Here is a 24174-nt window from a genome sequence, read left to right on the forward strand (position 1 = left end):
TGCCAACGGACACCGTAGTCGTAATGGGTACGAGAAAGATAAGCTTACCGCTGAGCTCCACAATGGCTGGTACGGCTTCGAGCACCTCACCATCCGCTTCCATGTACAGGGCTTCGCCTGCTTCAGACGACGCGTCTGCTAAGCTGTTCAGGGGAGCCGTCGTAGCCCTGGAAGGAGGAGGAGGAGGCATGCTCGTAATGAGAAACCGCTGGCCGTCGAAGGCGCTCGTGTTGCGCCAATGCACGTGCCGTCCTGTGTAGAGGGAGAAAGTGCCTAAGATGAACGGTAGGATCGTCGCCACCCAGTTTGTGCAGCTGAGCAATCCGTCTGTCGGATTCGCGTGTGGTGCGACGAGCATGCCACCACCGTACCAGTGCCCGTTCGCAAAGGCGATCATGGACGACGGCAGCTCCACCCATGTCAGCAAGGAAAAGTCGTCATCACTGATGCTTGTCCCGGTCACAGAATCGACACATAGGGCCTCACTGTTTACCCTACAGTGGTGCTCGCTGATGCGGTCATCGTTGGCTATCTGTGCATTCATCTTGCATCGTATGCGTTGGTGCTGCTTCTCATCTTCCCCCCAGCTCATGATCGCGACAGCACCTTTTCCGGTGGCGGTGCAGTGGGTACTTGAAGTGAGCGCCGGTGCGCCGGCATGACGCCGTTCTTGCTCCTGCTGCTGCTGCGTACGGTGAGCCTCGAGTTCGCTGCGACTGATGTCGAGGAGCTCCAGGACTTGATGGGAGGGTGTCTGCAGCGAGCATCGCTCTTTTTTTGCATGTGAAGGCGGCATTGATGTGCGCGCGTGCTGCGCGTACGCTGCCGGGCCGTTCTTGGTCTGAGCGGCTGCCGTTGCACGTCGAGCGAAGGAGTTAGCAGATGTGTCGGAGGAGCCACCCGAGTGGTGGCCAGGAGCGATGGTGCTCGACACCATGCGCCCTCTCCACCCCAGTTGGGCATGCAGTCGATCCAACTGCTCGCTCAGGAGTGTGAAAGGAGCAAGGGAAACAAGACAGTGAGGCGATCCTAAAGGAGACACTGATGCCACATCGGCGCGCAGGCTTGCGGAGGTCGACTTGCAGTCTGTGTCGCTACTGCACATCCCAGCCGCGCATCTGTCGCCGCTGCGATTCCCTTTCTGGTTTGCCTGATCTTGGTTCACGTGGGTCCCGGTTGCCTCGCCGTCCGTGTCGACATCTTTCATCCACGTCACTGAGGCAACGGGCAGCGGCGCACGCGGAGGGAGCTTACAAACATAGAGTGATTTCGGTGTCATGAGCAGCAGCGAGATCAAGGCTGACACGGCGAAGAGTACTAGGCCGCCGAACATGGAGATCCACCAACAGCGCTTAAACCGTTCCCCACGCTGAATGACGTCACAGGACATGCCAGCGGAGCACTCATTGATGAAGAATTGTCGCGTGCCGGTCCGCAGAAACTCAATCCGGCCGATGTCCACCGCGTACGCCGCGCATGCCGGCAATGTTGATGGCGCAACAGGTGAGCTCGAAGCCATAGCGCTGCAGCCCTCATTCTCCAGGTGTGCTCCGGCAGCATCGCTGCCGTCGCCGCCGCTGCTGCTGCTAGCGACTGGGAAGAGCTGCCGTGCGAGTCCGTCGCGCACCACGTGCAGGGCATCCTCTGGAGTGCGGCAGCACAACCCAAGCTTGGCAAAGTCGGACCCGGTTCCTCCTGGCACATACAGAACAGCGGGAAGAAGGTGAGACAACACCGCCGCCTCGCGCTCGACGTGTGTGTGCGATGTGGTCGCAACAGCGTCAGCACTAGAGACGCTGCTCGGCGTCAGCTGTGCGAACCTGTCTAGCGTTCCCATGCACAACCCGTTCGTGACCTCGCTCAGTGTCCCATCGCCACCAACGACGAGAAGAATGTGATGCGTCAGCGGCTGCTTTGGCCTGCTGCTTGCCCTGGTGGAGGTGCAGAGCGGCGGCAATGTCCGTATGTCGTTGGTGTTCCCTGCAGTTTCTGAAGAGTTGCTGCCGTGCTGCGTCGGAGGCATCCTTTGGCCATGTGGTGGCCGCTGGCGATAGTCGTCGAGACGCGAGGACAGAATGAGTTGACTGAGCGCGTGACTCACCACCTTCGGGTGCCCTTTCTGGTCCGTGCGAATGATGAGGGTACGCAGCGTCACACCACTGGTAGAGGACGCCACAGAGGGCGGTGTGCAGTTGACTGACGTCACCGGACTGGCCACTGGTGTGGCATTCCAGACGGCACTCGCCCCCGATACAGACGGCGCTGGTGAGTTGTATCCGCGTTCCCCTCTCTCGCTTCTTTGCGGGGACGGCCCGGACCCAAGCTGGTGTGAGGGAAGGCTGCTCAAGAAGCTGCTGCTACTCGTTGAATGCACTGCATCTCCCCCAAAAGATTGGCAGAACAGCGACTGGATTCGATCCAGCACAGCTGCTCCTCGTTTCCCGCCACTGGTCGGATTGCCCACCACCCACACGTGCAAGTAGCACCGCGGCAACGGCGTGGTGTGCGAGGATGGATTCGCGGCGGGCACCTTAGTGAGGGTCGCCAAGGCGCCTGCGCCCGTCTTTGGTGTGGATAACGTGAGTACCATGGATTAGGTGAGTGAGGCGGGGGGAGGCGGGGGGAGACAAGGTACGACGCGGTCTTGTGTACGTATCGAGAGAGAGAGAGAGGGGGGTGGGGGGGGGGAGGAGAAGAGGACAACAAGGCAAGGAGCCTTCTCTCTCTCTCTCTCCAGTGATTCAGCACTGCACACTCGCACACACTCGCGCAAACGACAAGAAGAACAGGAAGGAACGACGAATGAGGAGTTTGGGGCTGCAGTTAATCCATTCCCCTCGCGGGGGCTTTCGTTTAATAACGATGCCTTGTATGCTATGGCTCTTCACAGCGGTACTTCTGCGCCGCCTGGATAAAGTATCGGCCTTCCCTTCCAGCGTGTGCCTTGCCGCAGTGGTCACACCGAATACTCTCTTGTTTCTTGTTGCGTGCGCTCTTCGTCCGCACCCCTCACTTCCACTCTCTCTCTGCGATGTGCTCTCCGTGGTTTGCAGAGGCGTCAGATCGGCAACAGTGGCGGCCAGTATCCAAAGGCGAGAGAAGACCAACAAAGGACTCTGCACACACGCGTGCTTGAATGCGAAGAGCGGCGAGTCCACTTTGAGCTGGCTTTACTCACCTTTGCAGGGAAGTAAGAGAAAAGAGAAAGAGAGCTCCACCACCACTGCCGCGCAGTCAGATCGGTTGTTCCCCCTTCTTCACATCCACACACACCCACACACCCACACGCAGAGGCACCGGGGGAGAACCGAGGGTGTGCTCGTGCGTGGGAGCGGGGAGTGGCTTTATGTAGGGGAAGGGGGAGAACATACGGAGGCAAACATCCCCGAGGGAAAGAGAGAAGTGTGAACTCGTGAAGCGCAGCCGCCGTACCGTGTACGCGCCACACCAGGGGCCCGCACGCCCTTTTTAGCACGAGAGGGGGGAGGGGGCGGAGAAATTAAAGGATGGGGCGCTTTCGCCCGCTACGCATGCGAGCGTATGCGTCTGTGCTTCTGCCGTGGACGACCAACAGAGAGCGCAACAGAAATGAAGTGAGCTCACTTCTCGCAGTCACCCTCTCTCCAGCTCAGCTGCTCTTCTGGTTTACTCTCGTTCACCCTGCCTACACGCGTGTGTTGGCGCATGTGCACACGCAGGCGAAAGTATGAAGAATATGGAGAGAGGTGGGGGATTTCAGCAGAGAGATGGGGGGATGGCCCAGCAGTGATCAGTGGCAGCGGCCGGTAGTTGCTGTTATGCATCTTCGACTCACATGGCGAAGAGAGAGGGACAGAGGGGTGAGTGGTGGAGCGAAGAGGGAGCATCCGTCATACAGACAACCACATGCTTGCTCTACTGCGTGTCCCCTTCATTAGCTTATCCACGCCCTTTCACGGTCGTGTACCGGTGCGTGGGTGTCCTTCGGCTGAACCAGCGGGAAGGGGCAGATACAGACGCGCCATCACCCTTCTTGAGACGCCTCTCTTTCACTCTCCCGTTCACAGCGGCGCCACAGAGGCATCACCGGAATGCAGAAGAGGAGGAGGAAAAAGGGGGGGACAGAGGTCATAATGGGCCTCGGACGAGAGCCTGTGTGGGTGCAAAGCCACATCTACACCCGAGTAAGCACCAACGAGAATCCTTTTCCTTCAGCGTGTCCATACCGCCACGAACCAGTAAACGAAACAGACGCCCACACACACACGCGCACAGCCACAACTCACACCTAATGCCTCTGGGCTGCACCACGGCTATGCTAGGGAACTGAGGCAGCCCCCCCCCCCGCCCGCCCAGCACCGTCTGGCGTCCCTCAGCCCAGCGCAGCTCCACTGCATACAGCGCAGGTTAGATCCAGGGCTGCGCTCCACATCCTCGCAGCGCAGCTAACACCGGAGATAAGTGGGCGCTGGGCCCCCGATGCCATGTGGCGGGGGGGGGGGGGGGGTGACCGGCCATCATCAGGGCAGCGCAGGGGGGGGGGGCGTGGAAAGGAAGTCGTAGAACGGTGACGTGCAGTGTTACTGCCCTCCTCTTTGCTAGATCGGTGTAGCGTCCCTGTGAGGATGTGTATGTTAGAAGAACGATCTTCTGTAGCAGGGGTGGTTAATATCCACCCCCTCTTCCTCTCTCTCTCTCTCTTCCTCCCTCTGCCACGACCTTTCTCCCGCTTCTCCTTCACCCCATCTCAGTCCTCGGATGCTCCGTGATACCTCGCCGCCCACCTTATTGGAGCACGCGCACAGAAGCCCCGCCACACACTACCAACTCTCCCCCTGCCTTTCCAGCTTTGTTTAAGGCATTGTGCGCCACACTCGTATCGCCTCTCTGCGTTTCTGCGGTTGTCCATCCTGTTTGGGTGCTCCCCGCGCCTCGCCCTCTTCTGACGGTTGCGGCATCCCCACAAAGAGAGTCGCTCGTTCCACCTCCCCCCCCCAACCCTCTGCGGGACTTTATCTGTCGTCGCAGCGCTTTCTCTCTGCACACGTACTACGTACAAAGGTGTCGTACCCCCCCCCCTCCCTCCCCCCTCTTCCCTTCCTCCCCACTTTCCGCTGACACCTGCTGGGCGCAATGGTAGAGTTCAGAAGGAGGGATTTTTACTATGTGTGGAATCAGTACCAGCTGCTCGACTGGATCGTCTTAGCCATTATGTTCCTGAGCGCCGCCATCACGACAAGGCATATGAATCCACACTGTCGAACCTTTTCGTGGAATGACGCCACCATCGCGTACCCGAGCCGTGAAGACACGTTCCCTAGTTACTCGCTGGCTCTCATGATAGTACTTGCCGTCGTGTTTTACGTCATCTTTATCCGCTACCTCGTACGGCCGCTGCAAGGGTTGTTCGGTGAGCCGCTGGGCTGGTATAACATCGGCGGCGCCGACGTCGGTGAAGGCGACGAGTGTAACGTGTACACAGACATGGACTCTGTAGCGAGCCCGAAGCAACTGCGTGTCCGTGACTTGCAGACGGGCAGTGGTCTCGTTTACCCGTGGTTGCGTGCACATCTCTGGTCCGTCGGGCTGCAGTTCTGCGTGACGGCGGTGCTTAAAGTCTACGCCGGGCGGCTTCGACCAGACTATCTGAGTCGACTCAAAGAGGCTGGATACACGAGCTCGATGGCGCACCTGCCCGACCCACAGACGAACCCTGAATACTACTGCGCTCTCATGGATACCCACCCGAAACTGAAGGATGGCCGGCTCTCTTTTCCATCCGGGCATAGCAGCACGTCTTTTGCGGTGTTCACAATCGTCTCTCTCTTCTTCGTGGCACATCTGCGACCATTCGCGCGGCACGCCAGCTTTACCCGCCTCATTCTTTCATTGTTACCGATCAGCGTGCCGGTCACGTGTGCAGTGAGCCGCACACGCGACAACAAACATCATTTTTCTGACGCCGTCACCGGGTCGCTGATTGGGATCACCTCCGCCTTCCTCTCGTTCTACTGTAGCTTCCGGCAGGTAGGTGGAGCGGCAGACATCTATTTTTGTCGCGCAGCGTCAGACGTCGAGTACGATCAGTTGCGCGAGTGGAAAGGAGCTGACAGCAATGATGGCAGCAGTGTTGCCATGGAGACCACAAGCGTTGGCGCCGCCAGTGGTAGCCACCAGTTGACTAGCAAGAGGGAAGACGTCACGCGTCGAAAGTCTGCACCGCTGGCAGCGAGGACGAGCGACGCTGTCGTGACCTTCAGTGGCCCGATGCAGCGCCTGACAGGGTTGACGGAGCGGCAGTTGAACGAAGACCCAGCTGCCGTTCCGTGGATCTGACGTGCGTGTGCATGCGAGCCTGTCGCCATGTCATGTGAAAGTCCACTTCTGTGGTCACTGTTTCCGTGAGCGCTGCCCTCCAATGCGGGGAGACCCCCACAATATACAAAACGGGACGCTTTCCTCGTGCTGGTTACCTCTCTTCTCTTTTTTTTCTTCCTGTTTCGCCTCTCTGTCCATGCTGGGGATCTCTTGCTCTCCTTCCCCCCTCCCTTCCCCTCTCTCCTCCTGTTCATCGCCACTTGGCAGAAGCCCTCTGTCTCCACAGAGACTGCGCTCACAGTGCATGTTTTGAAGATAGATGGAAGCACTGTTACTTTCGCTGTTTTATATTCTTCGCTCAAGCCTTTGCGTTTCGGCCTGTGTGTGTGTGTGCGCGCGCGCACGCGGATGTACTGTGTCCGCCGACAGTTAGTGTACGCTGCTGTTGTTGTGCGGAGAGTATCTTTTCATACCTGCATGGGTGTAATGGGGGAGGATACACTGTGCCGCGCACTTGCTGAGACTTGACGACAGAAAAAAAAGAAACGAACATTTACTGAGCGAGCGCCTGTGTTCTCTCATTAGCCTCACGAGGCTGGAGGTGTGCGAAAGTACTTTGGCGTATTTATCACAGGTTTGTTGGTTGGTTGTGCCGTCGTCGGGCTTGCGTGTACGTCGGGGCGTGCGCCTCTTCTCAGCAGAGGTTCCCCTGCCACTGACTCCGAGGGGTATGACGACTTCAGTCTACTAACAAAAAAAGGCGCATCACGCACGCCCGAGACGGACAGACAGACAGGCAGAGACACCCATGATGGAGAGAAGGTGGTGGTACTTTTCAACGTCTCCTCTTGCGCCGCACTGCTGTTTGCCTTTACGAGCTGCTCTCTTCCCTTCATCTCTGGCCTTCCTCCCTTTCTTGTCCCCACCCACCCCGCCACCTCCACACGTCGATACCTATCCTTCTTCTCGCACCATGGCCAACTCCGTCGCCCCACTTAAAAGGAACCGAAGCGAAGCGGTGGAAAACACAAACGCACGTCCCCCACCCGCCATTCGTCTTTTCTTCGTCGCCTGCCTGTGTGCCTGTTTGTTTACTGCGCTAAGCCGTCGAAGACGGAAGATTTCGCATACTCACACGGTGTGTCAGGCTGCGCGAGCTCCTCATCTCGTTGATACAAAGCCGAGCCTCTCATGCTTCAGCATGACATCCCGAGTGCGCCTTGTAGCCCTGGCGTGCCTCTGGCTCACCATTGCATTTTTCGTAGTATGCGTACAGGCCGTCGTGGCACAAGGTGACGACGCCAACGCCGCCCTGGCGCAACAGGAAACCCTTGAGTCAGAGAAGGACCAACACGTGCTTCGCCTGGCCCTCATCATCTTTCCGATCATGTTTGTGGTGTGGCTCATCCTGTGCAGCATCTGTGCGTACATCTTCATTTGTGTGTGTCCCAACAGATACACCAAGTAGAGAGAGCCACGAAGGCCAGAGTAACGAGTCCGCCCTGGCGGTGTTGCATCCAAGTCCTTTTTGGTGCTGTTTTTGTTGTTTTGCAGTGCGCTTTACGGCGAAACTGTCGGTGGTATTACTCCGGTTAATCAGACCCGACCCCCTCCGCGGGTCGAGGACTGCGCCTTTTGTGTGCGAGTGAGTGCATTGTGTCTGCTTCGCATGGAACCGTCTCCGCCATACCTGTCACTGTGTTCTCTTTCTTCTTTATGCTTCCTCCAACTCTCTCTCTCTCTCTCGCCTCACCCCCTCCTTCCCCTCCGCACCACCACCACCTTTCGCTTTCCCTTCTTCACCAACTCTTCAGAGGCGTGAAACAAAGGGGACGCATGTGTCCATCGCTCTGGTGGAGGAAGCGGTCTTGTCTTTGGGGAAGAAAAGGGGGCACAGCGTCGTTGTCTGCCATGTGCACAGGCTCGCCAGATTTTTTCGCCCTATTTTGTCATTTCTCTGCCTCTCTGCCTCTCTCTCTCTCTCTGGATGTGTGTGTGTACGCCCTGTCTTGCTTCTGTGGTTCTCTTGCCCCACTGCCTTTACTTCTTTCTCTCCCGCCGTCTCTCCCTCCTCCTCCTCCTCACCCCCTTCTCTCCTTCCCAAGCCAGCAAGGGGGTGAGCCAGTCCCTGCGGAGCACAGCATATATTTTGCTTTGCTTTGTTCTTTTCTACCTGCATGCGTGCGGATTTCTCGGAGCACAACGGTGCGGCGAGAGAAGAGGGGGGACGAGGAAGTTTTCTCTTCTTTGCCCAGTGGAAGCGGGATGGCTCCTCTACCCGACAGTGTTACCTCAAGTCTCCCTTCTCTTGGAGCACGGGCCCCAGTGACCCTATGGCTCCCCCCTCTCGTCACTCCCACCCTCCGTATGCTTAGAGTGAGCTCACCACCCTCCATCCGGTCCCCTTCATGTCTCCACCCAGTGAAACAGGTGGCTCAGCGCTCCCGTCCGTACGCAAACACAACACGCGCCCGTATGCGTGCTCTTGTATACAAGGCGCACTCCATTCCTGCCACGACGCCAGCGGTGTTAGCGGCGCGATCGCACACGCAGCCCAGAAGTCGGGTCGATCGCGACGAATATGCGGACTCCCTAATGGCCTCGGTGTATCTCTCCCGTTTGCCATCTCCCCCACTCTCACCCCTCTCTCTGGGGAGGGAGAGGGGGCACCTACAACCAAACACATCTATATTGTGCCTCTTACCTCATCCTATCTCCCTCTCTGCTCTGTGTGCACCTCATCGTAAAGGCCCCCCCCCGCCGGAAAAACCAGCAACATCGTCGCAGAACCGCTTATCCCCTCCCCTCCCTCACCTTCGCAATGTTTGGCCGACGTGTCTTTGCGAGCGCACCGCTCCCGCGTTATATGTGGACGAAGATGCACATTCAGAACGCGGCCCAGGCGGGGCGCATGCTGCCGTCTTTCGCCCCCTTGGTCTCCTCGCTGAGTCGCAGCACCAACGTCTTGAACAGCCAGGCGCTCACGCAGGCGCGTGACGGCATGGCATCAGTGTCGGGCGCTGCGTCGACGGATGACCTCCTCTCTCTTCGCTGCTTCTCCGGATCACTCATGACGGTGAATCCCATCGTCTTCGGAGCGGTACGGTTTTCAATATTGGTCAATATGCCTCTCGTCAGCTTTCTAGAGTTCTGCAAAGATGAAGAAATGAAACACGTATCGTGAGGGAGGGAGAGGAGAGAGGTGCTAACGGGTCCGTGTCCTCTCTTCACCTCTCCTCTCCTTCCCTCACGCTGGACTGACTCGCTCTCTCTCTGATCAAGCACTGTGGCAATGTGCAGGAGAACCACAGACGTGGGTCTCCATAGCGAGGGCTACCCACGGCACACGCGTAGAGGCGCATGCCGTTGTCCACTTTCTGCAGCGCTATTTTCGTGGCCCCCCCCCCCTACAACGGGGCAGGCGGCAGTGCGCGGCATCTCCGTCTCCAGCGCCCCCCACCCCCACTCTCTCTCGCTCCCTGTGTGGGGGGTTGCCAGGTAGCCCACGCGCCTCTATCCCTGCCAATGCCGAGCCACTCTGGGTGGTGACAGGGTCAAGGGCCAACGGCGTAGGGGAGGCCGGGGCGACGCATCGCTCCTGATCTCGGCGCTCGGGTCCTGCATGGCGGGGTGTCGCAGCGACCCGCGGCCGTGAACACTCTTGTAGCATCCACATGACAGGCAGCGTGTCCGCGTGACTCGAGCGTATCCCACCCGGCTCCCGCTGCCTAGTGGTGAGGAGCGCGAGGCAGCCCGAGGGGTGCACGAGGTGGCGACCGGCAGGACGGGTGCGGCTGCGAGGCGGGGATGGGTAATGTTCGAGGCCATGGTTTGAGTGGAGGTAGTCTGACCTCATGCTGGATGGCAGGGAAGGGATACAGCGAAGGAACGAAATCGCCTTCGTGGATGCCAATGGGCCACGAAGGGAGGTGCGCGTTTAGATGAGGAAAAGGAAACGTGCGTGCCCTATTTGAATGATGCGTGAGAATACACGCACAGAGCCACACGTCTGCGTGTAGTGCATGGCTGCGCGAGTGTGTGTGTGTGTGTGTGTGTTTAACATGTGCAAACTCTCACAGAGTTGTTTGTTTGTTTTTTCCTTACCGCCTCCTTGCGTTCTCCATATGGCCGTCTCTCCCTTATTCGGTTCCTTCTCCGGTTGTTGTTTTTCGTGTGTTGTCCCTTGTTCGCCTCTGTGTGTGTGTGTGTGTGTGTGTGTGTGTGTGTGTGTGTGTGTGTGTGTGTGTGTGTGTGTGTGTGTGTGTGGCGGTAAGCGTCCCCCGTTGTGGGAGTAGAGGAAGCGGTTATGGAAACTCTTTTTATGTGGTTGTTGCGCATGTTTGGCTCACAAGCTTAGGCGTTCTCCCTCCCGCCTTCTCCGTGAAACAAGCGAAGGCGGATCTGAGCCGGACGCTGAGGACTATGCCTTAGTGGGCGCGTGGTTTTCACGTTGTCTGTGGCTCTTGTTGTATAATGTATGGCTCTCTTTTCTTTCTGTCACTCGTGTTTTACGTAAGCGGCGTGGATGGAATGGCGTGCATGTCGGTGTATAGGGTCAGAGCACACACACACACACACACACATACACGCACGCCACATGAATGCGCAAGGGAATTGACACTCTTCTCCTTTCCATCACGTCGACGCAAGCCGGGCTTCACGAGATATCAGAGGCATGGAAAAGAGGAACGAGACGCATACACAGAGTGGAGTGCGCCTCGAAGGCTCATTGCACAAGCCCTGATGAGAGGAACCTGAGAGAGAAGGGTAACAGTGCAGCACCATGATGGTCTTCGCCCCTCCTCTTCGCTCGCCCATTCACCTTTCCTCAATCATCTACGGCCTCCTCTCCAACACCGTCAACTGCGATCCCCCATGCTTTCCCTGCTGCTCTGAGCACATTCTCCGGATTACGTCAGTCTTCGTCGTGGAAGGAAGCCCTTACTCCGTCAGCCCACAAAACACTGCTAACGACTACCACTACTGCCACCATCACGCCCGTGAAATAGACAAGGCGCGACTTGCATGGCTCTCTCACACCACACACACACACACACACAGACCGACACAGACGTCATTTATTGGCTCTCTCGATCGCCGCTAGGATTTCTTTTTGCTGTCGGTGGCTGTCTTCATTCGTGCCCCCTTTAGACTAGACCAACGCCTCTCTCTCTCGGTCTCTCTCTCCCTTCATTCATCCATACATCCTTCTCTACTCACTTCACCGCTTCTGGCCTGTATTGCACTCAGACAGCAGCTCGTTGGTTGCGCGCTTGCTTGCCTTCTTTGCCTCTTTTCTTTAGGTGTGAAGAGGGCGGAGTACATCAGTGCGAACATCTCAGAGCAGACGCACACACACATACACACCATCCGTCATGTCTTCCTCCACCCAACTCCTATTGCACTCCGAGCGTGGCGGGTCCGGAAGTAATATCACGTATCCTCATCGCGTTGGGGGGAGTCTTGCCTCGGAGCTCAACACGCTTTGCCAGCTGCGCGACTTCTATGAGCAGCACACCTTCGATGCACAAGGACCGTACGCAGACTTGTTTGAAGTTCTCCTGTCATCATGCAAACACATGATCGACATCAACGTGGAGCTCGTCCACCACATTAAGGCTCAGGAGGACAAGCAGCAGCGGCAACAGGTCTTCTGCGATTTCCTCTGTGGTGAAGTGGAGCAGCAACGTGCTGAGATCAAAGACCTTCGCGTTTCCCTGGCGCATGTGTCTGCGCGCGGAGCAAGTGGAGAAGCTGTTGCCAAGGACAAAGATGATAGTGCTCGGCTCGTCAGCGACTCAGCAGCCTCGCCACATGCCTTTCCAAGAAGCGAAGCAACGACAAAGACGTGTGCACAACGTGTTTCCAAAAAAAACTCTGCGGCGTTAGGGACACCGCAGCCTAGTACAGGTGCTGCTCCTCCTCCGTCGGCTGCACCCGGCCCTGAGCGATCACCGCCGTCTACCGCATCACCTTCAGTTGTCGAGCGCAGTGCACTAGAGTGCGCCACAACAACGCTCGCCCTCAAGGAAGCTCCAACGAAGCCAAGCAGTCCTCTAACTCATTCCTCAGCCACCGAGAAGGCCCCTGGGGAAGCATGGGCAGCAGAGATAGTGCGCCGCATGAGCGCCATGCAGGACCACCTGGATACCCTACTTGTGGATGGGCGTCTGTCTTCTACGCAACCAAATGGCCAACAGCAGCAGCAGCCGTCATCCACAGCCCTGTTTGCTCCCTCAGAAACGAGGAAGCAACCCGCCGAGGAAGCCGCCGACAGCCATCTTGAGCACTTGGGGCGTCACCTTCCTGCTGTGGAGCAGCGCAGGCATAAGCAACAGCGCCCGCTGCGACGGATGTGGGAGGAGGGCGACGTTGGCAGCAGTAGTCCATCATTATCACCAGCATCCACCTTAGGAGCGGCCGCCGAGAGTTCACTTCCTAATCAATATGCAGCTACAGCGACTCACGCTCGGCCAAGTCCCCAGGAGTCCAGTCAACGCCAAGGAACCTCTCTCACCTCGCCCGCGAGCACTCGGGGGCCACCGCTGGTACTTGTGCGTTGGATCGACAGTCGGCTCCGTCAATGGGAAGCGGAATGGCAAAGAGTGCTTGAAGAGGTGCAGAACACGCTTATACATGATCCCGAAGTCGGCGCACAGGCGTTGGGTTTGACTTCACATGCAGCAGCCCAACAGGAGGCTCATGTGAGTCTGAGGACTGCCCAGGAAAGCGACTCCGAGAGCAACGGACTCACTGAAGCGGTCATGACTCCACGCTGCCGTGGTGACTTTGTGTGTGCCATTCGAACTCTTCTGTCGCTCCAAAACACGGATCTGTGCAACCGTGTCGTCGCCGAATCCACCCGACAAGCTCAGCACATTGAGGAAGCGCTGTATGATATGCGCGCCAGGCTGGAAGCACTGGAGGTGTACGCGCCGCATCTCTACTCCGTCACTGCGCGTCCGCCGTTGCTTGGAGTAGAGCTGGAAGATGTGCTCGATCCGCGCATCGGAGTGCGGTTGCGCTCCGTGTATCATGGCTACCTCGCCGACCGCGCTGGGCTCAGTGTGGGTGATGTCCTCCTTGGTGTCGGTCACCAATCCATCCAGACACGCGCACAACTGTACGCTGTGCTGAGGGAGCTAACTCGCGACTACAATGCCCAATGCCAGCTACAGATCGAGGCGGGCTTCATGCGGAGCTTTGCGCTCGGTGATGAGTGCTGCGCCAGTGACAGACACTGCATGCAATCCGCTTCCCATTATCGCGAAGAAACGATGGAAAGAAAAGTTGATGACTACGGACTTGATCAAGAACTTCAACGTGCCCGCTCGGAAGCAGCAGCAGCGGCGGCTGGAGGGACCCGCGCCGGTGGCGCACGCCCTTCAGCGGGAGTGATTTCTAGGCACACGTCGCCTAAAGGCAGTTCAACAGGTGCAGACTCGCATGCCGCTGCCTCGCCCTTCCTATCCACATCCCTTAGTGTCACCCAGCATAGGGAGAAGCTAGCCCAACATCTGCCCTACTTTGAACTCTGCCTTCACGTTGTGCGTGACGGTCGATTGCGTGACGTGACACTACTGATTCCGCCATTGGAAGCTCTACGATCGGCGGCGTACTGAGGTGCTGAGGGGATGCGTAGATGCATTTGTGTGCACCTTTGTGAGCAGCCTCCCTTGCGGATCAAGCTTCAGCGTAGTAGGTGAGAATCCGTGATGCATCCCCCACGCTCTCTTGAGCGCCCAAGCCGCATTAGAGGACAGGAGATAAAGATACCACGTCTGCAAAGCCACGCCGCTGCTGCTCGCTTGGTCCCCTGGCTCACCTGGTTCCCTGAGGCTGGAACTGGCGCCACGTCAGACACAGGGAGAAACGCACACACGCACACGCCTATCATGTGCAGCAACAACAGCCACAGCCAAGGTGCAAAAGGAAACAAACCCTCTTCTCCACATGGGCACCTCTCCCTTATCGTCATTTCACCCTTGCTGCAGCGGCTACTTAGGGCAGCGTGCGCCGTCCAGAGAGCACCGTGCTTGCCCGGCACCGTACCGCCCTCCCTCCCTCCGTCTTCGGGCAAAAAAAAAGGGAGCGAACGAAGAGAGCGACTCTCCGCTGCATGCTGACTCGCACCTTTTCCCTCGCTCACTCATCCTCGCTCTGTGACTCAATCCTTTCTGTGTGTGTGTGCCTTTGGGTGAAACGCATCGCGGTGACTGTGCTCAAGCGTCATTGGCTCTTAATTTGTATTTATTTTTCCTGCTCCTTCACCACTATCACACCACCACCCCAAACGACAGCCCATCCCACGGCAGCACGTACGTCGTACGGTACGCTTCCTTTTCTCCTCAACCGACCCTGTGCTCTCCGCCTTAATACGACGCGTCCAATTTCCTTCCTCTTTTCTCGCTCTTTTCGCCCTTCGCCGGCAACTAGCCCCACGCACGCCTACCACTGTACCCCCCCCCCCGGACTCACCGCTTTCGATGTAAAAGTGTCTGTGCCTGCTTACGTGTGTCCTCTGCTGAGGGAAAATTTGTTGGTTGGCTTGATCGTTTCCGCTCCTCGCGCATACCGTAATCGGCGGCAACTCTCCCCCAGCAAGGAGGAAGCATGTCCAACTTGTGAGATAACGAAGAGATTTATCCTCGCCCCCGCTCCGCACGGGCGGCTGCCCACACTCTCGATTTCTGCAGCGGCGGGTGACTCGCGGCGACAGCGTGGCGTGCGGATGGTGTGCTGCCCGCTACTCCGCTGGCACTGTGGTACCCCCACCCCCGCTTGTGTTTGCCATGAGGGTGGCCGACCCGGCGTTGTGCCCGGCATGCTACACAAGACTCGCGGACCGCTCGAGGCTCGCAGCGATCTGATCACGCGCACCCCCGCCTCGCAGCCACACCCGTCCTGCCGGTCGCCACCTCGTGCACCCCTCGGGCTGCCTCGCGCTCCTCACCACTAGGCAGCGGGAGCCGGGTGGGATACGCTCGAGTCACGCGGACACGCTGCCTGTCATGTGGATGCTACAAGAGTGTTCACGGCCGCGGGTCGCTGCGACACCCCGCCATGCAGGACCCGAGCGCCGAGATCAGGAGCGATGCGTCGCCCCGGCCTCCCCTACGTCATTGGCAGGGATAGAGGCGCGTGGGCTGCGAGACCGGGGTGGGTAATGTGCGAGGCTGGGCGTTGAGTGGGAGGAGTTTGCCGTCATGATGGATGGCAGGGAAGGGATGTGCTGAGAAAAGCGACGTAAGAGTAGGTTAGGGGCACTCCTCAGGGGCACAGTCTTTATGTCATATGCCGTGCATTTGGGGGTCGCTTTTCCTTTGTTTTGGGGGAGAGCGGGAGCGTGTGTGCCGGGCTCACCCCCTCCCTCACTCCTCACAGTGCTATAGGGCTGCTCTTGGGCTCGCCCTCTCTCTCTATTTCTCGTGCGCCACCGGTTACACCACAAGGGATACCAGTAAGAAGCAAAAGGGGGGAGATGTGCTAGTAGTATAGCGCGTTGCCGATGCTCTGGCCTCCCGCCTTCCCCCCCCCCCTCCCCTGCAGGGATGGCTACACAGACATACACACACCCATACGGTGAGTGGGTGATGTTCCCCGCCGCTTCTCTCTTGCCAATGCTCTCTCCCTTCTTTTTTTTCGGCTTCCTCGAGTGTGCGCGCGTCTCCAGTGGTGCGTCGCCGACCTTTGCGCTTACGTAGACACAATCTCTCGGCCTCTCTCACTGGGTGTAGAGCCTTCTTATATAGATTTTCTGTAGCCATCTGGCTCCCGACGACCGTTTCTTGCGACTGTGTCATTGCTGGTGTGTGTGTGTGTATGAAAGTCTGTTGGTTTGTGTTTGGCTTTGAGGGTAACATCACGCCTTTTTCAACACACATGTGCATCACGGCAGTGCAACGCAGTCCTCCTCTCTCTCTCTCTCTCTCTCTGTTTATTTTATCGCTATAGTGGATGGAATGCGCCGGCTTTTTGTAATGAAGTCCCCTGCAGTCGCCAAAACCACAGCCGGTGCTGCCTCCACACAACTGAACACGCACAGCCACAGCCATAGTCATAGTCATGGCAGCATTGAGAAGAACATCTCAGGCAAGCTCCTGCGTCAGTGCCAGATTGCCACCTTGGCGGGTGGAGCCACAAACGTGTTCTTCTGCGTCACGAAACTGTGGATCGGCTCTGCTGGTGGCTCCGTTGCTCTCCTTGCCGATGGCTTCCATTCCCTCACAGACATTCTCGCTGACATCATCTCCTATGCCGCCATCTCACTTTCCCGAAAGAGGCTGCCACGGTGCCGGTTTCCGCTAGGCATCGGTCGCCTCGAAACCTCTGGCGCCGTCATCGTGGCGGCGATTCTCTTCTTTGGCGGTGTGGCTCTTCTTATCCAGTCTCTCGAGCAGTGCTTCTCCGAGTTGGCGACTCTGCTGGGGACAGCGGCGCCGACGCGTGGCATTGCTGCTGTCTTTGGGATCAGCTCCCACCGCGCAATGGCCGAAGCGAGCGGCAAGTCCACGTTGGCAAGCGCCACAGCGGGCCACGACCATGCGCACGGGTCGCATATTTACAGCCACGCTCAAAGCAACGGCGGAGGCGACCACCAAGGCCATAGTCACTTTCAGGTGATGCAATACGACGAGGGCATCGGAGAGCAGGTGATCCTGTGGACGATGGTCGGCATTGCTGCGGGGTCGGTGGTCTGTAAAGAACTCCTGTTCCAGTGGACACGGCGTGTCGGGCTGCGCGCTGGTTCGCGTGTCGTTTTGGCCAACGCCTACCATCACCGCGCGGATGCGTGGAGCGGAGGGGTGGCACTGATTGGTGTGGCTGGGCAGGTGATGGGTCTGCCTGGCGTGGACGGATTTGCCGGCCTTGCCGTGTCGCTGTCCATCTGCAAAATGGGTTACGGTATTTTCAAGGACGCCGTGCTTGAGTTTTTCGACTACCAGAACGCCAAGGAGGTCTGTGTCATTCGAGAGCAGCTGCAAAAATTTAACCTCCACATCGTACGTGGGGTGGATGTCGTGCCGAACTACAACTCCCAGGATGCGGCGAAGGCGGCGACCTCCGAAGCGGAAGCGTCGTCGGCCAATTATACCCCCACCGCCTTGAGCTCCGATGAGGATGACACCGTTCACCGCAGGAAAATTCACTTCATTAATGTGTTTCTCGTGCGCCACGGCCACCAGTACGCCGTGCACGTCACACTGCTCGTCCACGAGAGTGTTTCTGCACAGAAAATTCAGGAAGCAACAGACCTGATCACGGCGCTGGCTCGTCGCAGTCTGCCGGTGCAGGACACTTTTACAACTCTACTCCTCTGCAGCAACTACACTGAGTCGCGAGACGTCTCCCTCTGCGGCTGCAATAATGACGCTAAAGGAACGGATGAGGAAGCCGCAGCTGCCACGTTAAGCGGTGCCTCTGCAGGAGACCACCACCATCACCATTCACACGCAGGGCCCAGCCACTCGTACTCGCACACACGCGGTGGCGACGATAACGCTACCTCGGCTCTGCCAATCGCTGCCACAGGCGCAATTATCAATCCGTCGCTTGAGCGGTGCATCACGTCCCTGCAGGAGTTCCACACATTCACGGCACCGATTCGCTACAGTTGGGAGGAGCGCACCATCACCGCCCCCTCGTCGGAGTCGTGCGAGTGTGAGCGCGACATCAGCTCCGTTGCAGAAATGTTTAAGTGCCGCCTCGTGGGCGGTGGGCTCATTTCTAGCAGGAAGGCCGCCGAGGATTTGGCTGAGCGGAGCTGCCACAGCCACTTTCACGGTGCACACCCCGGCCATTCTCACTAGGCCGAAGTACGAGACACCACGTGCGTGTGGACGCTCTCAGCCCTCGTCAAAGCGTATGCGTGTCTGTTGTAGTGCCTTTTCTCCTGTGAAGGGCGGCGTTGAGCTCCACTAGCTCCCTTCTCCTTTAGGGAAACCACGTAGATCAGAAAAGAGCAGACCTGATAACATGCGTCATTTTTTGCTTCGGTATTTCTATGTGGGATGGATTCTGGCAAGATGTCCCTTCGGACGCAGCAACAGAGAGTGGTTGTCTGCGCTACGGTGTGTGGCACTGGGGGCTGCGTGTGAGCACACATCTGTGGATGAGTGTGTGCGTATGAAGTACGGGGAGAGGAGTACATGTGACCAGCCGCGGTGCGACTGACTTGCCGGCAAACATCCAACTCGTATGTCCTGCCATGTCAGTCGCTTTGGGGCGAATATAAAACTCAACGGTGTACGAAATGATAGCGGTCTATCTCTGTACCGCCATCACACAAGCAGCCACGACCAACTTACCCTCGCCCCCTCAGCGATCTTTCCCCCATCCCCTGCGAGCTCGCATAGGCCTTCTTGTGCTTTTCGCTTCGTTTGCGCAGAAAGGAAGGTGGGAGAAGGGGGACCCACATAGCGGGACCCAACGCTGCACAAACGCCCACAGACGTGTCATATATACCTCAGCGAAGAGAATCGGGTGTACATAATGTCACCTCAAGCCGCACCGCCCACCCCTTCTCGATGTGGGCGTTGTTTTGTGTATGTGCGTAATGCGTGTGCCTGTTTGCATGCGGTGTGGCAGTGGCCATGATATGGGGTAGCAGAGGACTCCTCCTTGCGGCGAGTTTCAATGTGACATCTTTTCGGCCAGCAAACAGAGTCGGTGGTGCCGAAACAGCGGAGGGTCCGGGGAGCAGGTATTAGCTGGGGGGCACACATCTGTCGGGCCGTCACCGCTTATGGGTGCTCTCTCTCTCTCTTATATATATATAGCGTGTTTCTTTTGTTTTCTCTGAATAAAAACACGTCTGAACAATCCTCTTTACCCACACCCTCTTGGGGGGCTTCTGTGCGGCGCACCCATGAGGCCAGCGCCCCGCGGGCAACGTTGTCACACGTGTGGTGGATGAGGTGAGCTCCCGCCCTTCAAACTCCCCCCCCCCGAGTCAGAGAAGAAGCGCACGTGTGCAAGGGATACGAAATCGTTTCACTGACCTCAGGAAGCAAGCGACTGCACCTGCTGCGCGCCCCCCCCCCCTTCCCCCGGGGGCAAATTGGGTGTTTGTGCGTCTGGAGGTGTGCATGTTTTCTCTTCTCCTTCTCCACTCGTATCCTTCTGCTTTCTGCCGTTGCTCTCCAATTCAACCTGTACAAATCCTACTGTCTCTCCCTCTCTCTCTCTTGCTTGCTTGCTTGCTTTTTCCGCTTCACGTGAAATGGGAACGAGTCTTCTCCGCCTCTCCACCAGCAGCTGTTCTCTCCCTCCAAGGCGTGTCTGTCTGCACGTGCTGGCGTGTGCAGCTGTGCAGCCCCCACCCGTTTCGTTGGCTCCACCCTGCTGCTTGAGTGCGCACATGACTCTTATCTTGGCTCCTTTTGTTTCTGTTGAGAACGATGGACGACGACTACGCTTTCTTCGAGTCCGACAACCTAGTCGAGGAGGAACTCCCTGTCATTGGTGACTTCCCCGACCCCATCGCACAGTTTGGCGGCATTGGTGTCGAGCACACCGGCACAATCAGGGATTTGGACCTCACAGCGGACGATCGCCTCGCCGCGGCCACGTTCCCTGGCGGCGATGGCGCTGCTGTCAGCTTGGATCTGGACGAACTCCCTCCACCCATTGGGAACGTGCAAGAGTTCCTGCCGAATGTTCACCCGGACGCCTTCCCTGTTGTTGTAGCCGTGCAGGCCCAGGCCAGCATTCCAGTCGGCATTAACCTCGCTGAACTCAGCTGTGCCACACGCAACGTGGAGTACATGCCGAACAACCGAATTCCCTCTGCGACGATGCGGTTGCATGAACCAACCGCCGTGGTAATGATGCACAACTCAGGGGCTCTCAGCATCATTGGCGCAGCGAGCGTCAGTGAAGCACGCCAGGCAGCGGAGCTGGCCGCTCGTATCATTCGCAAAGCTCTCAATCTCGAGTTCGCATCCCTCAAGTTCCGTGTCCGCTCCATCGCGGCGCGCTTCAATGTGTGCAGTCCGATTCGTCTCGACAAGCTCGCCGCCTACAAACTAGACCCTGCCCTGTCGATCGGGGTGGCAAAGCTTCAAGTCAGCTACGAGCCAGAGCGCTTCAACGGCTGTGTGCTTCGCCTCGTCGGCAAGTCCTCGCGCGGCGACAACCAATGGAGCGTGAGCTGCAGTGTTTTCGTGACCGGTAAGGTGCAGCTGATGGGTGCCCGCAGCATGGATGAACTGCGCTTTGCCTTCAACGCGTTTGTGCCCATCATTGCCAAGAATTTAGACGAGCGGAAAACAACTTAGTGACGCGTGTAGAGAAGAGTGTGCATGTGCGGGTGTCGACGTACCCCGTGGGTGGTGTCGATGATTGTTAATACTGTGCTATGCCCTGTGGTGACTCCTGACTGCTGCTGTTTTGCGTCATTCAGCTGCTACTCCAACGACTTCACCGTAAGGAGGAGAAGGAAAAAAGGGAAAAGGGGAAAACTGAGTTATTGTGTTGCTCACCGTGTCGTTCGTCCCCTCTGTTGCTCCGTTGTGCGCGACTGATGGCCGCATTCCCTCTCTTCCTCTTTGCCTGGGGCTGCTCTTGAGCATCAGTGCGTCACTCCACGACAGTATTGCAGTCTCCTCCTGCATTAGCGATCTCTTCTTTAAGAACTCAACGAAGAAATGCGAAACAGAATCGTATGCACGAGGTACCTGGGCTCTCTCTTACGCATTACCTTTGTGGAGAGGAAGATGGCGAGGTTCGGTATGGAGAGTCACAAGGCAAAAAGGAAACACGCAGCTGTACTGGTCCACCACTACCACCATCCCCTTCGTCGGCTTCCAGGCCAGAAGAGCTCCGCGTTCGCTCATTTCACTCAACCTCAAATGAAGTTTTAGCGGCAGCACTCACACACACACACAGAGAGAAACAGCCACATGCACATGCACGCCCATCCAGGGAAAGAGAAAGGCTGGCATGGCTTCCCTTCCCCGCTTTCCCTATCTGCGCCATTCTCTGCACTGTCTCTTTCCTGCAGAATCTATCTTGGGAGTTGCTACACATACACGCGCGTGTACACCATCCGTACCCGGGTCCCCTTGCCCTACCCCAGCACAAGCACTATCATAGCGGCAACACTGCACGAGCATCGCCCCCCCCCCCCATCCCACGCAACGTCTTTCTTCTTTCTCTCTCCCCTTCATCCCCCATCTTACTCTGTATCACGATGTCTGACTGGGAGGCAGTCTCAAGGGAGTCGGAGGAGGTGCTGGCGAAGCCGGACATCAAGGGCTGCCATGAGATCCTGGTGAAGGCGTACGAGGGCGGCAACCACCACCCCGAGATTCTCTGGCGCCTCGGCCGCTCCTACTACGAGATGGCGAACGAGAGCACCGATCCAGCGGTGCAGGAGCCCTACCTGAAGGAGGGCATGGAGCTGTGCAAGAAGTCTGTGGAGGCGGACCCGAACAACTTCGCCTCGCACAAGTGGCTCGGTATTCTCATTTCGGAGCAGAAGGTTGGCAGCAAGGAAAAGATCGCGAACGCGTACGTGATTCGCGACCACTTCCTGAAGGCGGTTGAACTGAACCCCAACGACGCCACCTCGCTGCATTGCATGGGCAACTGGTGCTTCAAGATTCTGCAGGTTGGATGGTTGGAGCGCAAGGCGGCAGCGCTGATCCTTGGCGAACCTCCGAGCTCGACCTACGAGGAGTGCCTCGGCTACCTGCTCCGTTCTGCGGAGGCAGGGAACACGATCTACAACTCCACGATGATTGGCGACGCATACGCGCAGCAACGCATGTACGATGAGGCCCGTAAGTGGTACCAAACGGCGATTGATATGCCTACGTGCACAGAGCTGCAGAAGCGCAACCATGAAGCCGCCATTGCCAAGATGAAGAAGATCTAAACCAAGAAAAAGAGATGCGAGTAAGGAGGGTGGTGCAAAGAGCTCTGCTAGGAAAGGAAAGTACGCGCAGTCCTTCACAGAGAAGAGAACTCGGTGATAGTGAATGAGCAAAATCACAAAGTTGAGGAGAGGGCCTCCGTAGCGTGAGGCGCTTTGCCGTCTCGTCTGACCCTTTTCGTCAAACCTCACCTCTCTCAGTAGAACTGGAAGCGCCACCACCACCGGTGGTGCGACACAGATCACGATAAGTACATCTGCATGTGTGTGGAGGAGGGGAGAGGAGAGGATATGCTCATCTTGGGCACTTGCTGATCACGCCGAGACTCCCTGTCACACACCCTTTCCCACCTCCTCCTTATCCGCTACTAACAGCACCGCCACAATAGCCCTGCACGTTTGCCCCATTGCCGTGATCTGATGTTGTTGTTTTTTCGTTTTTCTTCTCGAGCTCTTACGTTTTGCTGTCCTTTTTTTCTTGTTGTCTTTTTGCTTCGTCGCGCTTTTCTCTCCGTGGGAAGGGGCTTTGCTTCCCCAGCCGTACCTTTCCCTCCCTCCCTCCCTCTCTCTCTCTCTGAGCCTTGCACGTGTGCTCGCGCGCTCGATGGACACGACGAGATCGGAAGCGTTGTGAGAGAGAAGGTGGTGGAAGAAGCAACAAATGAAATGGAAAGCAAAAAAATGCCAAAAAGGGGGAAAGGGGGAAAAAAGGGGAAGCGACTGGTCAATGGGACACGCCCGGTATCACATCGGGCCTGCCTGCACTTCTGCTGTTCTCTGTTTTCTCTGCTCATTGTCATACTCGTGCACGCGCGTATTGGGGGGGGGGGGGGTCCCCAAAAGAGGTCTCCCTTTCTCTCTCTCTCCCAGTTCCGACCTGTAAGGTGCTTCACTGGGAAAAACAGTGGGGGTCTCTCTCACTCTTATACACCACGCTGCCCCCACCCTCCGTGCTCGCTCTCGGACTCCTCCGTTCTCAGCCAGTGCCGAGCACCTCTTCCCTGGGTACACAGCAATTAAAACAAGGTGGTTTCTTTGGCGCCCGCCGCCCCCCCCTCTACTCCGCATCCACATCGGGCTCTGCCTCCTTCTCACAAATCCCTCCACTATGTTTGAGCTTGCGTAGAGAGACGAGTGTGTCAGCTGAGGAATGAATGTGCTCCTCTTCCCCCCCCCTACTCCCCTCACACACGCAGACGCCACTCCCTCTTTCTCTCGCTCGCGCGCCACTCTACCCAGACACGAGGGCTGCACAGGCGAACACGTACATCCCCTCCTCCCTTTGTGTGTGGGTACGCATAGGGGAGGAAGGAAAGAGAGGGGAGGGGCTGTACAGGTTTTCCCTTTTCGTTCCTTCGCTGTATCCCTTCCCTGCCATCCAGCATGAGGTCAGACTACCTCCACTCAAACCATGGCCTCGAACATTACCCATCCCCGCCTCGCAGCCGCACCCGTCCTGCCGGTCGCCACCTCGTGCACCCCTCGGGCTGCCTCGCGCTCCTCACCACTAGGCAGCGGGAGCCGGGTGGGATACGCTCGAGTCACGCGGACACGCTGCCTGTCATGTGGATGCTACAAGAGTGTTCACGGCCGCGGGTCGCTGCGACACCCCGCCATGCAGGACCCGAGCGCCGAGATCAGGAGCGATGCGTCGCCCCGGCCTCCCCTACGTCGTTGGCCCTTGACCCTGTCACCACCCAGAGTGGCTCGGCATTGGCAGGGATAGAGGCGCGTGGGCTACCTGGCAACCCCCCACACAGGGAGCGAGAGAGAGTGGGGGTGGGGGGGCGCTGGAGACGGAGATGCCGCGCACTGCCGCCTGCCCCGCCAGAAAGGAGACGCACACAACGGCCGAATAATACAAAAAAAGTGGAGGAGGCGGAGAAGGAGTGCGTATGTGTGGGGAGGGGCGTACAGAGTGACTGCCCTGTGCTGAACGATTTGTTTTCTTTGCACAAACTGACCGACAGCGACAGGAGCGAGGGGGCGGGGGGTGATGC

General features: G+C 57.8%; 7 protein-coding genes and 1 pseudogene across 8 annotated transcripts; all 8 read left to right on the forward strand.

Moving 5' to 3' along the window:
- Positions 1-2590, forward strand: LBRM_19_1602 (annotated as a pseudogene; the record flags this gene model as incomplete). Its single annotated transcript has 1 exon — positions 1-2590. A coding segment is annotated over one exon (2590 nt), but the record flags the coding sequence as incomplete, so codon positions are not given.
- Positions 2591-5112: 2522 nt separating this feature from the next.
- On the forward strand, positions 5113-6315 carry LBRM_19_1610 (phosphatidic acid phosphatase protein-like protein; the record flags this gene model as incomplete). Its single annotated transcript, XM_001564204.1, has 1 exon — positions 5113-6315. The coding sequence occupies one exon, from the start codon at positions 5113-5115 to the stop codon at positions 6313-6315; it is 1203 nt and encodes a 400-aa protein (XP_001564254.1).
- Positions 6316-7498: 1183 nt separating this feature from the next.
- Positions 7499-7765, forward strand: LBRM_19_1620 (hypothetical protein, unknown function; the record flags this gene model as incomplete). The annotated part of the gene is made up of 1 exon (XM_001564205.1): positions 7499-7765. The coding sequence occupies one exon, from the start codon at positions 7499-7501 to the stop codon at positions 7763-7765; it is 267 nt and encodes an 88-aa protein (XP_001564255.1).
- A 1353-nt stretch (positions 7766-9118) lies between these two features.
- LBRM_19_1630 (conserved hypothetical protein) lies at positions 9119-9481 on the forward strand (the record flags this gene model as incomplete). Its single annotated transcript, XM_001564206.1, has 1 exon — positions 9119-9481. The coding sequence occupies one exon, from the start codon at positions 9119-9121 to the stop codon at positions 9479-9481; it is 363 nt and encodes a 120-aa protein (XP_001564256.1).
- Positions 9482-11672: 2191 nt separating this feature from the next.
- On the forward strand, positions 11673-13919 carry LBRM_19_1640 (conserved hypothetical protein; the record flags this gene model as incomplete). Its single annotated transcript, XM_001564207.1, has 1 exon — positions 11673-13919. One exon carries the CDS (start codon positions 11673-11675, stop codon positions 13917-13919), a length of 2247 nt encoding a protein of 748 aa, XP_001564257.1.
- Positions 13920-16259: 2340 nt separating this feature from the next.
- On the forward strand, positions 16260-18107 carry LBRM_19_1650 (putative cation transporter; the record flags this gene model as incomplete). Its single annotated transcript, XM_001564208.1, has 1 exon — positions 16260-18107. One exon carries the CDS (start codon positions 16260-16262, stop codon positions 18105-18107), a length of 1848 nt encoding a protein of 615 aa, XP_001564258.1.
- Positions 18108-19697: 1590 nt separating this feature from the next.
- Positions 19698-20576, forward strand: LBRM_19_1660 (transcription initiation factor-like protein (TFIID-like protein); the record flags this gene model as incomplete). The annotated part of the gene is made up of 1 exon (XM_001564209.1): positions 19698-20576. One exon carries the CDS (start codon positions 19698-19700, stop codon positions 20574-20576), a length of 879 nt encoding a protein of 292 aa, XP_001564259.1.
- A 914-nt stretch (positions 20577-21490) lies between these two features.
- LBRM_19_1670 (conserved hypothetical protein) lies at positions 21491-22177 on the forward strand (the record flags this gene model as incomplete). The annotated part of the gene is made up of 1 exon (XM_001564210.1): positions 21491-22177. One exon carries the CDS (start codon positions 21491-21493, stop codon positions 22175-22177), a length of 687 nt encoding a protein of 228 aa, XP_001564260.1.
- Positions 22178-24174: the final 1997 nt, after the last annotated feature.

Source organism: Leishmania braziliensis, chromosome 19 (assembly GCF_000002845.2).
Source record: "Leishmania braziliensis MHOM/BR/75/M2904 complete genome, chromosome 19".
NCBI classification, from domain to species: domain Eukaryota; phylum Euglenozoa; class Kinetoplastea; order Trypanosomatida; family Trypanosomatidae; genus Leishmania; species Leishmania braziliensis.